We start from the raw sequence: 12,124 nt of genomic DNA, 5'->3' as shown, positions 1-12,124 counted from the left end.
TCATTTGAAAACCAAAAAAAACTGAATACAAGGCTTAAAGCTGATTCCATGGTCAAGGTCTGTTTATTCACCCATAAAATCATGGAAATGTTGGAGTCCGCAAGAATACCAACTATTCTCCATCTGTGCCTTTAATCTATATCTATTATTTCAGCTCTGTCTTTATATCACATTCTGATCCATGCATCAGCACCATAGACTGTATCAGCAAACACTGATGTTTTCTTGTTACGCTGCCCCCTGCAGGCAGAGGCTGGACCTGATGAGGGAAATGTACGACCGCGCTGCAGAGCTCCCCAGCAGTGCTGTGGAGGACTGTGATCACGCTCTGACCGGAGGCGACCCCTTCTACGATCGCTTCCCCTGGTTCCGTCTGGTCGGCAGGTACGTCACCTCCCTCCCTGAGGCAGTATTGATTTAAATCTTATTTTTATTGCATGATGAATGCTTGTTAAAACTGAAATCCCTTCCCTACCTTCTCCTTAGGGCTTTTGTGTACCTGAGTAACCTGCTGTACCCGGTACCCCTGGTACATCGCGTGGCCATCGTCAGTGAGAAAGGAGAGGTGAAAGGCTTCCTCAGAGTGGCTGTGCAGGCAATCTCAGGTACTAATACAGGTTGAATATCATTCTCATCACCGTCAGATGCTATTGAAAGTGTCGTTGTAGCTGTTCTTTTGAGTTATTTTGTATGAAGAAATGATAGTTTAACATCTTGTCTCTCTGTGTGGTCTCCCTTCAGCTGATGAGGAGGCCCCCGATTATGGCTCTGGTGTGAGGCAGTCGGGCACTGCCAAGATCTCCTTTGAAGACAAACAGTTTGAGAAGGTACTAATTGGCTGGTGATGTGTATCGGTATTCTCTAAAAGTGTCCTCTAAGACCAATACAAGTCAGATAAAATATAAGCACAAATGTGGAGACTTTCTGGATTTCCTCTCTCAAATGTTAATGTTTGGTGTAAATGGGAACCAGGCTGATTGTTTTCTGTCTTGTTCCAGTTCCAGACTGAGTCGTGTCCAGGTAGTCTCTCCCACTCTAACACCTCCCAGGAGGAGCTGCGATTCGTGGAGGGAGAAGGACAGACCGCAGAGATTGGAATCTCTGCCGATGAAGTCAACAACAACACCTGTCCAGGTGAGGTGACAACCTGTGCAGGGACTGCTGAAAATCATTCTAAATGTGCTGTTCAATAGTCTGGGTTAAAAGAGCGTGGCCCTGTCAAAACACCACACACTGGTCTCTTTCAGAGTTGACCCAGCTGATGTTCATGGTACACCACTGCTGAAATAAATTCTTAACTTAATAGGAAGATTATCTAAAAAGTTTAAATACCACATACGTGTGTGTATCTCTGCCTGTTCCTCCGTTCGATGTAGCCGACATAGAGGCTCCCCGCAGCCCAGTGAAGAGTTCAAGTCTGGCTCTGGATCTTCCCCTGGACCTCTCTCCGGAGAAAGCTCTGTCCCACTTGAAGATCGGCAGCACCTTCACCTTCAGAGTCACCGTCTTACAGGCCTCCAGCATCTCAGCCGAGTACGCCGACATCTTCTGCCAGTTCAAGTGAGTTTCAAGCACGTCTCCACAAAGTCACGTCTAATGTTAATATATAGTATTTGCCATACAATCCTTACTAAATGTCTCTTGTCTTTGAAAGCAATCTCTCTCTTCTATGAACTATCTAATACATGCAATATATAAAGATAATTTAGCATAATAAATGCATCCTTTTTTATATCTGTAAAAAATATAACCCTAACCCTCGCAGTTGGATTTCGGACTAATAATGATATATTAATGCATGCACATGTACGCCTTTCAACATGACACGCATTGATATTAAAGCTCAAAAGAAATTGTTTTGTCACTAAATATTATCCAGAAAAAGGAGAGCAAAGGGTGGTCAGTCTAATATAATGGCTTCATCTTTTTCAGCTTCATCCACCGCCATGATGAAGCTTTCTCCACTGAGCCGCTGAAGAACACAGGCAGGGGACCTCCGCTGGGCTTCTACCATGTTCAAAATGTAAACCGTGAACAGCACATTCAGACCTATTATTAACCCACATATTACTGACTACAAACAGTTGTGTTAGGGGCTGTGTTTGAGTTGTATTTTTCCTCTCTTCTCTGTTCATAGATCACAGTGGAGGTGACAAAGTCCTTCGTTGAGTACATCAAGACTCAGCCAATCGTCTTCGAGGTGTTTGGTCACTATCAGAAACAGCCCTTCCCCCCGCTCTGCAAAGACCTGATCAGGTCAGGATCCTTTCATGTCCCCCAGCTGATGACTGATTGGGACTTGATATTTTTAGATGGAATGAAAGATTTCCTCACGTTTGTTTTCTTTGTCTTGTTTTTTTTTTAGTCCCCTGAGACCTTCCAGGAGGCAGTTCCCCAGGGTGATGCCCTTATCAAAACCAGGTTAGCAGTGACATTTAATGTGCCTGAGAGTATATCAAAATAGTGCTGCAACTAACAATTTTCATTGTCGATTAATCTGTTGATTATTTTCTTGATTAATTGATTAGTTGTTTGGTCTATAAAATGTCAGAAAATGGTGAAAAAAGTGTTTTTCAAAGCCCAAAATGACGTCCTCAAATGTCTCGTTTTGTCCACAATTCAAAGATATTCAGTTCAGTGTCATAGAGGAGTGAAGAAACTAGAAAATATTCACATTTAAGAAGCAGTCATAAAAAATGACTCAAACTGATTAAGCAATTATCTAAATAGTAATGTAATAATTAACAACTAATCGATTAATCTCTGCAGCTCTAAATCAAACATTTATTTATTTATTTATTAATGATGTGATCTCCACAGCCTGCTCTATTGTTCTGCTTTCAATTTGATATTCACTTCAGCTCAGTTTAGTACAGTCTGGTTTCCTCTGTTAATCTGTTCTCTCTTGGTTCCTTCAGTGCCGGCCACAAAGCTCAGCACTCTGACTCGCTCCACCGCTGGACCTTGTCACGCCAAATACGACCTCATGGTCTTCTTTGAGATCTGTGAGCTGGAAGCTAACGGAGAGTGAGTCACGTTTACACTTTAATACCACAAAGCAAGGGACACAGTAGATCATACTGTATGCACAAATACAGTTTTTTTGTTACTGCATTGGATATAATCAGCTCAGTTAAATTTTGAGTATTGCCATTCAATTTATTGATTTTCTCCCTTTCTATAGCTACATCCCAGCTGTTGTTGACCACAGAGGTGGGATGCCCTGCCACGGCACGTTCCTCTTACATCAGGTCTGACATTTCACACCAAATTACAAGTTACATATTTATATATAGATGATATATATAGCTCTGGATAAATCGCTTTCCACATTTTCTTGGTCTTATAGCTCTCATTTGAACATCTGGGAGAGAACTTTCAAAAACTGTAAAAAATAAATAAAAATACAATACATTAACCAGATTTAGCAAACCCAATCCATTCAGCTATTTTATCCTACCACTGGAACTCCAATAACAAACTTCTTATCTTCTCTCGACTCCACAGGGCATCCAGAGGAGGATCACAGTTACCATCGCGCATGAAACAGGAAATGATATTGAGTGGAAAGAGGTGAAGGAGCTGGTTATTGGTGAGTGATAAGGACAATTCAAAAACATCTTTGGCCAAATTGGTTAGAATTAAGTCGGAAGAAATCTTTGAAAGTACCGTTTTTCTCACTGGATGAATCCTGTCATGATTTGTTTGACTTCAGGTCGTATTCGAAACACACCAGAGGCAGATGAGACCATCATAGACCCCAACATCCTTTCCCTCAACATACTGTCTTCTGGATACTTCTGGCCAAAACACAGCGACAAGTATACTTTTTAGGCGTATTTTTAATTTACTTTAATTTTTTTTTCTCTCTTTGTATTTGCTATTTGATATTCAACAACAGTTTCCTCTTTGAATTCAATAACAAAGCTATATCATATAGCCATAACAGTTGCTTTAAGTAGTTTTTTTAACATTGCTTCCAACGTTCCTTTTATAATCAAATATTATTTGGCTTTGATGCATTTTTCAGTTTGCATGGATCAGTATGGTTTGCTGAGTTCAAACTTTTAACAGCTGCAGTTAAAAGTTTCTAACTCTTTTCCTGTTTCTCTTTATCCTTTACTAACGCCAGCGTCTCCTTGGGAGTTGATCATAGGTATAAATGACAATCATTTTGATCAGTTATTGTTTTATGATAACAAAATGGCCATTTGCTCACAGGCATTCCATGAGGTTTTTCTTCTTCACAAATCGTGCAGATGGATGACTAGATTTATGCTTTTCACAATGCAGAACTTTCTACCGATTTGAGGCAGCATGGGACAGCTCCATGCACAACTCTCTGCTTCTGAACAGAGTCACTCCCTATGGGGAGAAGATCTACATCACCCTCTCGGCTTATCTAGAGGTACTAAGTGACATTCGTTTGACTGAATTTGTTTTTTGTAGACTAAACATTCTGTCAATAATAAGAATTGTTCAAAGCCAAGAACAATTCAGCCACATTATAACCAGAATCTTCTGGATTCTGATTTGTTGCTGTCTGATATATTTGAACTAGATGGAGAACTGCACTCAGCCAACAGCGATCACCAAAGATTTCTGCATGGTGTTTTATTCCCGTGACGCGAAGCTGCCGGCCTCTCGCTCCATCAGAAACCTCTTCAGCACCGGCTGCCTCCGGCCCTCTGAGAGGTACAGATTCATGGATTCATACGGTCTGAATCTTACACTGATTCTGAACCACTCAATCTCAGAAACTTGTTCCTGTTCAATAAAATTGTTAGTTAAATTAATTTAGTCTCTGTCCTCAGTAACCGTGTCACTGGAGTCTATGAAGTCACCCTCTGCCACGTGGCGGACAACGGAAGTCCAGGTGAGAACAAAATCAAAGAAAATAATCAGTAAATATAACAAAAGCATTTCCTCCTTAACTGGGGTTTGTATTTTTTTTTTTTCCTTCGTCATTTGTTTTTTTCATTATTTTCAAATGTACAAAAAAATGCTCTGGTGGTACAAAATGTGGAAAATACAGTCAGATAGAGGAATGGCATATCAATAAAGACAAAGTCAAAACTCTTCCTGTTTAAATGAATATGAAGATACAATTGAATATACTAAACATATGGCTGCTGTTACCTGACATATGAGAGAAGGAAAACGAAAATAATATAGTATGTGTATATAGTAGAAATATACACACACATACACCTATGCATACATAAACACACATACACATATGCACATATTGATGAGAGTGCACCCTTTCATTGGCCATAGCCCAGTGTCATATTTAGACTTGAGTTACAATATTCACAGAGCATCTTATTCTTCTTCTTCAGGCATGCAGCGTCGTCGCAGGCGTGTGCTGGACACCTCGGTGGCGTACGTCAGGGGAGAGGAGAACCTGGCTGGGTGGAGGCCTCGCAGCGACAGCCTCATCCTGGACCACCAGTGGGAGCTGGAGAAACTCAGTTTACTGCAGGAGGTCAGTTATTTAGACTGGAGAGGTTTGTTAGAGAGATGACACCTAGAAAAGATCAACTATATTGTTTACTGGAATAAGTGCAGTTTATTATATTTTGATTTGAGCTGTGTCAGACCAGGCACCAAATTGTCGTCGTCCTGTGAAAACCATGTATATCCAAAACATCAGCTTTTCATGAGAAAACCAACCCTATTCACAGCTTTGTGGTAATGCATTTTCCATGTAATCCTCTGGGTTCTTACTGGTTTATTTGGACTAGAAGTCAACGAATTTTCTCAACTTAAATAGGAGCACTTATCTCCGTTCTCAGTTCAGATCCCAAAATTCAAGATCACCAAATTTGGAGAGGCAGGGTTTTCACTGGACAACAATGAAATTATGATGACTGGATTAGATAATGACATAACTCAAAAAAAAAAAAAAATCAATCAATCAAAACTTTTTTTGTAGAGCACTTTTCATACATGTAAATTTAGCACAAAGTGCTTTACAATTAAAAACAATTGACCCCCCCATCACAAAAATACATCCCCAGACACCTACAGACACACACCCTCCGACAACATCCATAGGCACCGTCACATACACACAATAAAACTAACATGTCACTGGGCACAGAAAAGCTGAATTAAACAGGTGGGTCTTGAGCCTGCTCTTAAACTCTTAACTCACCTTTCAAATCCCCCCCAACCTTCTAAACAACTATTCAAACTGGGTGTTGTATAGATGTAAAATGAAGAATGACTCTGCAACTGCACGGCCTAATATCACATTTACTATTTACAGAAACTATACTATACTTTAGGAGGAATTTGACACTTGCAAAACAACTGTGATATTTGAATTTGAAAATTGGGATCAAAGACAAAAGAAGCGAATCATTGGTGCATTCTTTCAGTCTCAACAAAGGAGAGAATTTTGGGATCATCTTCTGTACAAACCTGCAGTACTTGAAATGTCACCAGTCGCAATCAAACACCCTTTGAGCCTTTACGGACCACGACTGTTGAAGTCTGTATGTGCTCGTGTTTTTAGGTGGAGAAGACCAGGCACTACCTGCTGCTGAGGGAGAAGCTGGAGGCGACTCTGCTGGCAGGACAGGATGCACTCTACAAGAGCAGCGACATCAGCGATTTTGCAAAGAGCCCCGTCCTCAGCCACAGTCCTGGCAGCAGCCCTACCCTCGACAGCCCCAACCAGAGGCAGAGGGAGCTGGCTGCCAAGGTGACTGCTGATCTCTGAGACCTCCAGAAACTTATCTTTTTTTAAATTGTCTTGATCAGATACTGTTTTTTTGTTTTTTTCAACATCATCTGTCTTTCACTTTCTTCTTTCCAGTGTCTGCGTCTGCTGATGCACACCTTCAACAGGGAGTACAGCCAGGTGAGCAGCAGTGCCAGTGAGAGCAAGGTGAGCCCCAGCCTAGGCCCTCTAACCTGGCCCGTTACTTCTGAACCTTTAGCGTTAACTGCTGTACCGTCCCAAAATATTTAAGCCCCACACCTTACCCACTATTGTTTTTTTTTGCACAGATTCATGCCTTTTTAACATTTCTTTCTTTCTTATCCCATCTATTTTCTTATCACTCTGTGATCTCGTGTCTTAATAACCACTCAGTAGACTGGGGTTAAATATTATTCACAAATAATTCTTAGACTTTCATTTTCAAAGGCCATGTATCCATATTTCATGCCTTAAAATAATTTAAGGTTTCCCCTCCTTCTGTACCCGGCCTAATCCCCCACTGTCCCCCCCTCTTCAGACTCTTGGAGGCTTCCACTAACCTGATGTTACTCCTGCATGTCCTCTTTAACATGTTAATCAGCAAGGGGCTCTTAGATGATGAGGATTACAGTGGTACAGAGATGGTTCTACAGTACATTGCTAGGAAATGACAAATATTCTGATTGAATTGTTCTCTGAATGCATGTCTGTGTTGTCTGTGCTTAATTGTTTGCTTGTGTGTGTGTGTGTGTGTGTGTGTGTGTGTGTGTGTGTGCGTGTGTGTGCTTGTGTGTGCGTGTGTGTGTGCTTGTGTGCATCTCCATGCATGATTTGTTGTGAATGTGTTTCTGTGCGTGTGATTGTGTGTGTTTTAGCTTTCTGAGATGTCTGCGTCGCTAATGAGAGACTCCTCTTCCTCCGGACTGAGCACGCTCACTCCGTCCTCTACCTGCCCCTCACTGGTCGAGGGAAATTATGATATTAGGTACGTGACTACATGCTGTCACCGACTGCGTATTAGTTTCATACTGCGTATCGGTCTGTCAGGTTTTAGATACTTTGCTCCATTGTGCCTGTGAAGATAGATAAAAGTACATGTCATGTTTAATAACATTTAGCATTAGTTATAATCAGGTGATAACAGACAATCTGCAAATGTCTTGTCGATTTATTTGGTGATACAGTAGATGGATTTTGCTTTGCTCTGCAAAATACTGCAACTTAGTTTAAACTTTCCTACATTTACACAAGAAACATAGGATGAGCTGGCTTCAACCACTGCCAGCTCATCCTACGTTTCCTGTGTAAATGTAGGAAAGTTTAAGCTAAGTAAAAGTAGCAATACCAAAATATAAAAAAGTATGTTTCTTGGTCTGAGGTCCTGCATTCAAAAACTTACTTAAAGTACAGAAGTATGATCATTATTAGCTCCTTTCAGAGGGTTTTATTATTATGTAAACCATATTATAGGATTATGAAACATGTAAGCAGTATTTTAATGTTTTAGCAGGTTAGTGTGGAGCTGATTATAACTATTTTTATACTACTGGGTGATTTAATCTCTGATAATATATCATATTTTACAAAATGGTTATGTTTTGTGTAAAAAAATCTTAATCTGCAAAGTAACCAGTAACTACAGCTGTCAAATAAATGTAGCAGAGTAATATTTGCCTTTGACATGTAGTGGAGTTGGAGGTGTAAAGTCATGTAAAATGAAAATTGACATTGTAAAATAAGAATTTAAAAATGTTTTTCTTTATAGTGAATTGAAACAAAGAGTCAGGCTGAGACATAGTGCTTTGAATTAGTTAAACGATGTTCCCTTTGTCACATTTTGAACATGTTGTTTATGTTGTGTAGACACACTGAACCCAGTTCAGGAGCTTCCACACCAGATCTGGACCCGTACAGCCCAGTGGACAGAAAGAAAGCTCTCAGAGGATGCACCTTCGTTCCTGACATACAGGAGATTCGTGTCAGGTCAGAATACAGACACACACACACACACACACACACACACACACACGCTCACACGCTCTCACACACACACACACACACACACACACACACACACACACACACACACACACACACTCACACACACACACACACACACACACACACACACACACACACACACACACACACACACACACACACACACACACACACACACACACACACCATTTTACTTGTAAACTGCCTTTTAATCTACTGTTTTCATTTGGTAAACAAGTATCATTTAAGAAACATTGTGGTCAATTATTTCTTTCATCATGTGCAGCCCTATTGTGTCAAAGAAAGGCTACCTGCACTTCCTGGAACCCCACACCAGCGGCTGGGTGAAGCGCTACGTGGTGGTGCGCAGGCCCTACGTCTACCTGTACCGCAGCGAGAGGGACAGCGTGGAGAGAGCTGTCATCAACCTGTCGTCTGCAAAGGTTGAGTATAGCGAAGACAAACAGACCTTACTGCGGGTAGGTTCCAAGCTTCAGCTCAATAGTCAAACTGATTTTTAGATAAATAAACCAATAGTAACCCCGTGAGCCTGAATGAACTTGAGTAACCTCATGTCTCTCCAGACTCCCAACACGTTTGCTGTGTGTACTGAGCATCGTGGGATACTGCTGCAGGCCACCAATGACAAAGAGATGCACGACTGGCTGTACGCTTTTAACCCTCTGTTAGCCGGCACCATCAGGTGAGTGGTAGAGAAACGGTAAAGGGAAAATCCACCTAAATCATAAAACAAATGGTTTAAATGGATATTAGCAACACAAATGAGCCTATCTATGTCGGTTTTACACATTTTAAATAAACTGCAGTAAAACTTTACTATAGGTTCCATAGTTGCATTAAGTTTTCCTAAAGAAAACTGAGATGTAACTGTAAATGGTTAGAAAGGTTCTATGTAACGTGGTACTAATTTCTGGGAAAATACAGATTTTGTTAAATTGTCAATCAATTTAACATTACCCAGAGCAGCGGTTCCCAACCTGTTTGGCTTGGGACCCCATAAAGTAAAGTAGTGTCTACCTGTGACACCTCATCAAAGGTTATGGTTGTAGTGCGGACATGAGGTCTGAGCACTTTAACCAGAGAGTGGTTATTTTTAATCAGGTTGCTCCATTTGATGGACTTTTAGAGGCCTGAAGAGGTGAACAGTTTCAGTACTTCACAAGAACAAAGGCAAAATCAGAATTATTTTTTAACGAAAGTATTTTGTGACCCCTCAAATTATTCTTCTACTTTCCTTGAGGCGTATAAATATATAAGTATAGAAATATAAGGTATTAAAATGACTTCCAGACAGTTTTTACAGTCATTACGATTTTAAGTTCTTTCAAGAAACATTCAACTGGAAATGAACATATACATAAGTAACTTCTTTAACTCAAATAACTCGCAACATTGTGTCTATTTTCTTTATAATTAGTGCCAAGTTATTTAGTTCTTTTTAGAAAATTATTTATTAGGAAATTACAGGACCAGGAAAGTAAGCATACCCACAAATGCTTTCCATTTTTTTTTAGTCTTACTTCCTCTTTCTTCGATCTCCTCTCCTCAGGTCAAAGCTCTCCCGGAGGAAGTCGGTCCAGTCGATTCCGTCGCCCCCATCTGCTCCGAGGATGTGAGAGGTGAACCTTGTGGAAAACAACAGACAAAACAATCTAAGCTCCACTGACCATCCTGCTCTAATGAACATAGACCATATAAACAAACTTATACATAAAAGCGCTTAAATAACTTCTATATGACGACCGTCCCGGTCTCAAACATCACTCGATCGCTCATCCCTAAACCCAACCCTGTCCTTTTTCTCTTTTTGCAGTCGCCACCTCAAAACCCTGCATGGTGTGCTCCCCTCTGACCTGTAGAAGACCATGTTAATAAACTTGCCTCTGCTGGGCATTGGGGCTAGTTTTGATTAGCTTTCATGCCGAAATATGTCATCTGTGAGGCTACCAGATCCCTGTAGAGAGTTAGTGTGCTCAGTCCCTCCTTCACGAATAATAACTGAAAATAAGTCCCAGTTTTAAATCAGCCATTCATGTACTTTTAATTAACGCCATTGGGTGAGTGGGAAATTGCAAACATAAATGTGGATTGTTTTTGTAGAAGTGTGTTAAGTGCAGGTATGATCGCTCATTCATGCATCCATCATACACTGTACATTACCTCAGTTTGGATTGGCTTGGTGCTCTACAGCACAGCGTATTTGTGTCACTGCAGAGGTTTCAGATAGCAAACAGATCAGTCATTTTAACATTGAAGTAGCATGATTTATAGGACAAAAGGGTACGTTGTTGTTCCTGTGTCGTTTTTCTTTTTCAAACTGATTTCATGAAAACTGAGTTTGTTGGCTAGATTAAGGCAAAATAATCCATTATCAGGAGAGATAACTCATGTCCTTGCCTTGTTCTCGTTATGTGCTTCTTTTTTAAATTAATAATCCTGTGTGCGTGGAATCCTAAAGGATAATGTTATTTATTGTTGCTATTGTAGGTTTTCTGCACTTATTATTTATTTGTGACAGGACCACTGACCAGTTTTGTTGCATGGCACTTTATTGTCTCTATTGAGTTAATGTATTGTACCATTTACTCATTTATTTTAACCAAAGCATTATTTCTTTTCAAACCATTGTTCACTGTGCTGCTGTGTTAGCAGACATTTAAGATGTTGAAGAAATAGTTTGACGTTTTGGGAAATACACTTATTTGCTTTTCTTGCCGAGAGTTGGATGAGAAGATTGATACCACTCTGTACCGTCGGTAAATATGAAGCTACAGCCAGCAGCCGCTTAGCTTAGCTTAGCATAAGGAATGGCAGCAGGGATAGACAGCTAGCCTGTACAAAAGTAACTAAATCTGCCCACCAGCACCTCTAAAACTCACTAATAACACGTTATATCTTGTTTGTTTAATCGGTACGCAAACTGAAGTGTAAAAATGACGTGTTGAGATTTTACAATGTGCCTGGCTATTTCTCGGCCACTTCCAGGACAAATGAAGATACAAATGAAATATAATGTGTACATGTGTGTATGTTAAAGTTGTTGGTAGCTGGATTTTTTTTTGTTGCCTTCAAATAGAGCCAGGATAACCGTTTCCCTCGTTTCCAGTCTTTATGCTATGCTAAGCTAATTATCTTCTTGGTACAAACCCGACTGTACCATCCTCACGAGGACGCAGTCCCCATACTGAGGTGTAGTACTGAGTTTCCCTCCATCAGGGAACATGAGTATATGCATAATCTCTCTAAGTGTTACTTTTGGAAAAAAGCAAAATAAGCATATTACCCAACTCGTTGAACTATTTCTTTAAACTAATCAATTATACCTAAGTTAACCTAAGATGTTTTACTTGATAAATACACCGGGAGGACAACTGTTCTGTATGTAGTTAG

At 40.3% G+C, this 12,124-nt stretch overlaps 1 protein-coding gene across 4 annotated transcripts in view; it reads left to right on the top strand.

The window, feature by feature from the left end:
- The window catches only part of kif1ab (kinesin family member 1Ab), a 34,131-nt gene extending 22,218 nt beyond the window's left edge, over positions 1 to 11,913 (top strand). For 2 of the 4 annotated variants that reach the window (XM_028594438.1, XM_028594437.1), the window contains 24 exons: positions 247 to 384; positions 487 to 605; positions 742 to 827; positions 999 to 1,134; positions 1,377 to 1,560; positions 1,933 to 2,023; positions 2,138 to 2,256; positions 2,366 to 2,421; positions 2,919 to 3,027; positions 3,185 to 3,251; positions 3,508 to 3,592; positions 3,716 to 3,821; positions 4,133 to 4,156; positions 4,294 to 4,408; positions 4,562 to 4,695; positions 4,815 to 4,876; positions 5,343 to 5,488; positions 6,524 to 6,712; positions 6,827 to 6,898; positions 7,588 to 7,697; positions 8,576 to 8,695; positions 9,000 to 9,192; positions 9,298 to 9,416; positions 10,284 to 11,913. In XM_028594438.1, the coding sequence (XP_028450239.1) occupies positions 247 to 384; positions 487 to 605; positions 742 to 827; positions 999 to 1,134; positions 1,377 to 1,560; positions 1,933 to 2,023; positions 2,138 to 2,256; positions 2,366 to 2,421; positions 2,919 to 3,027; positions 3,185 to 3,251; positions 3,508 to 3,592; positions 3,716 to 3,821; positions 4,133 to 4,156; positions 4,294 to 4,408; positions 4,562 to 4,695; positions 4,815 to 4,876; positions 5,343 to 5,488; positions 6,524 to 6,712; positions 6,827 to 6,898; positions 7,588 to 7,697; positions 8,576 to 8,695; positions 9,000 to 9,192; positions 9,298 to 9,416; positions 10,284 to 10,350 (2,647 nt within the window). In that variant the 3' untranslated portion in view covers positions 10,351 to 11,913. The remainder of the gene's footprint in view (positions 1 to 246; positions 385 to 486; positions 606 to 741; positions 828 to 998; positions 1,135 to 1,376; positions 1,561 to 1,932; positions 2,024 to 2,137; positions 2,257 to 2,365; positions 2,422 to 2,918; positions 3,028 to 3,184; positions 3,252 to 3,507; positions 3,593 to 3,715; positions 3,822 to 4,132; positions 4,157 to 4,293; positions 4,409 to 4,561; positions 4,696 to 4,814; positions 4,877 to 5,342; positions 5,489 to 6,523; positions 6,713 to 6,826; positions 6,899 to 7,587; positions 7,698 to 8,575; positions 8,696 to 8,999; positions 9,193 to 9,297; positions 9,417 to 10,283) is intronic. The other 2 variants (XM_028594436.1, XM_028594439.1) reach the window with 2 other exon arrangements.
- The last annotated feature ends 211 nt before the right edge of the window (positions 11,914 to 12,124 follow it).

This window comes from Perca flavescens, chromosome 12 (assembly GCF_004354835.1).
Source record: "Perca flavescens isolate YP-PL-M2 chromosome 12, PFLA_1.0, whole genome shotgun sequence".
NCBI lineage: Eukaryota > Metazoa > Chordata > Actinopteri > Perciformes > Percidae > Perca > Perca flavescens.
The sequence above is the reverse complement of the archived record's forward strand: the minus strand, read 5'-3'. Positions and strand labels throughout refer to the sequence as shown.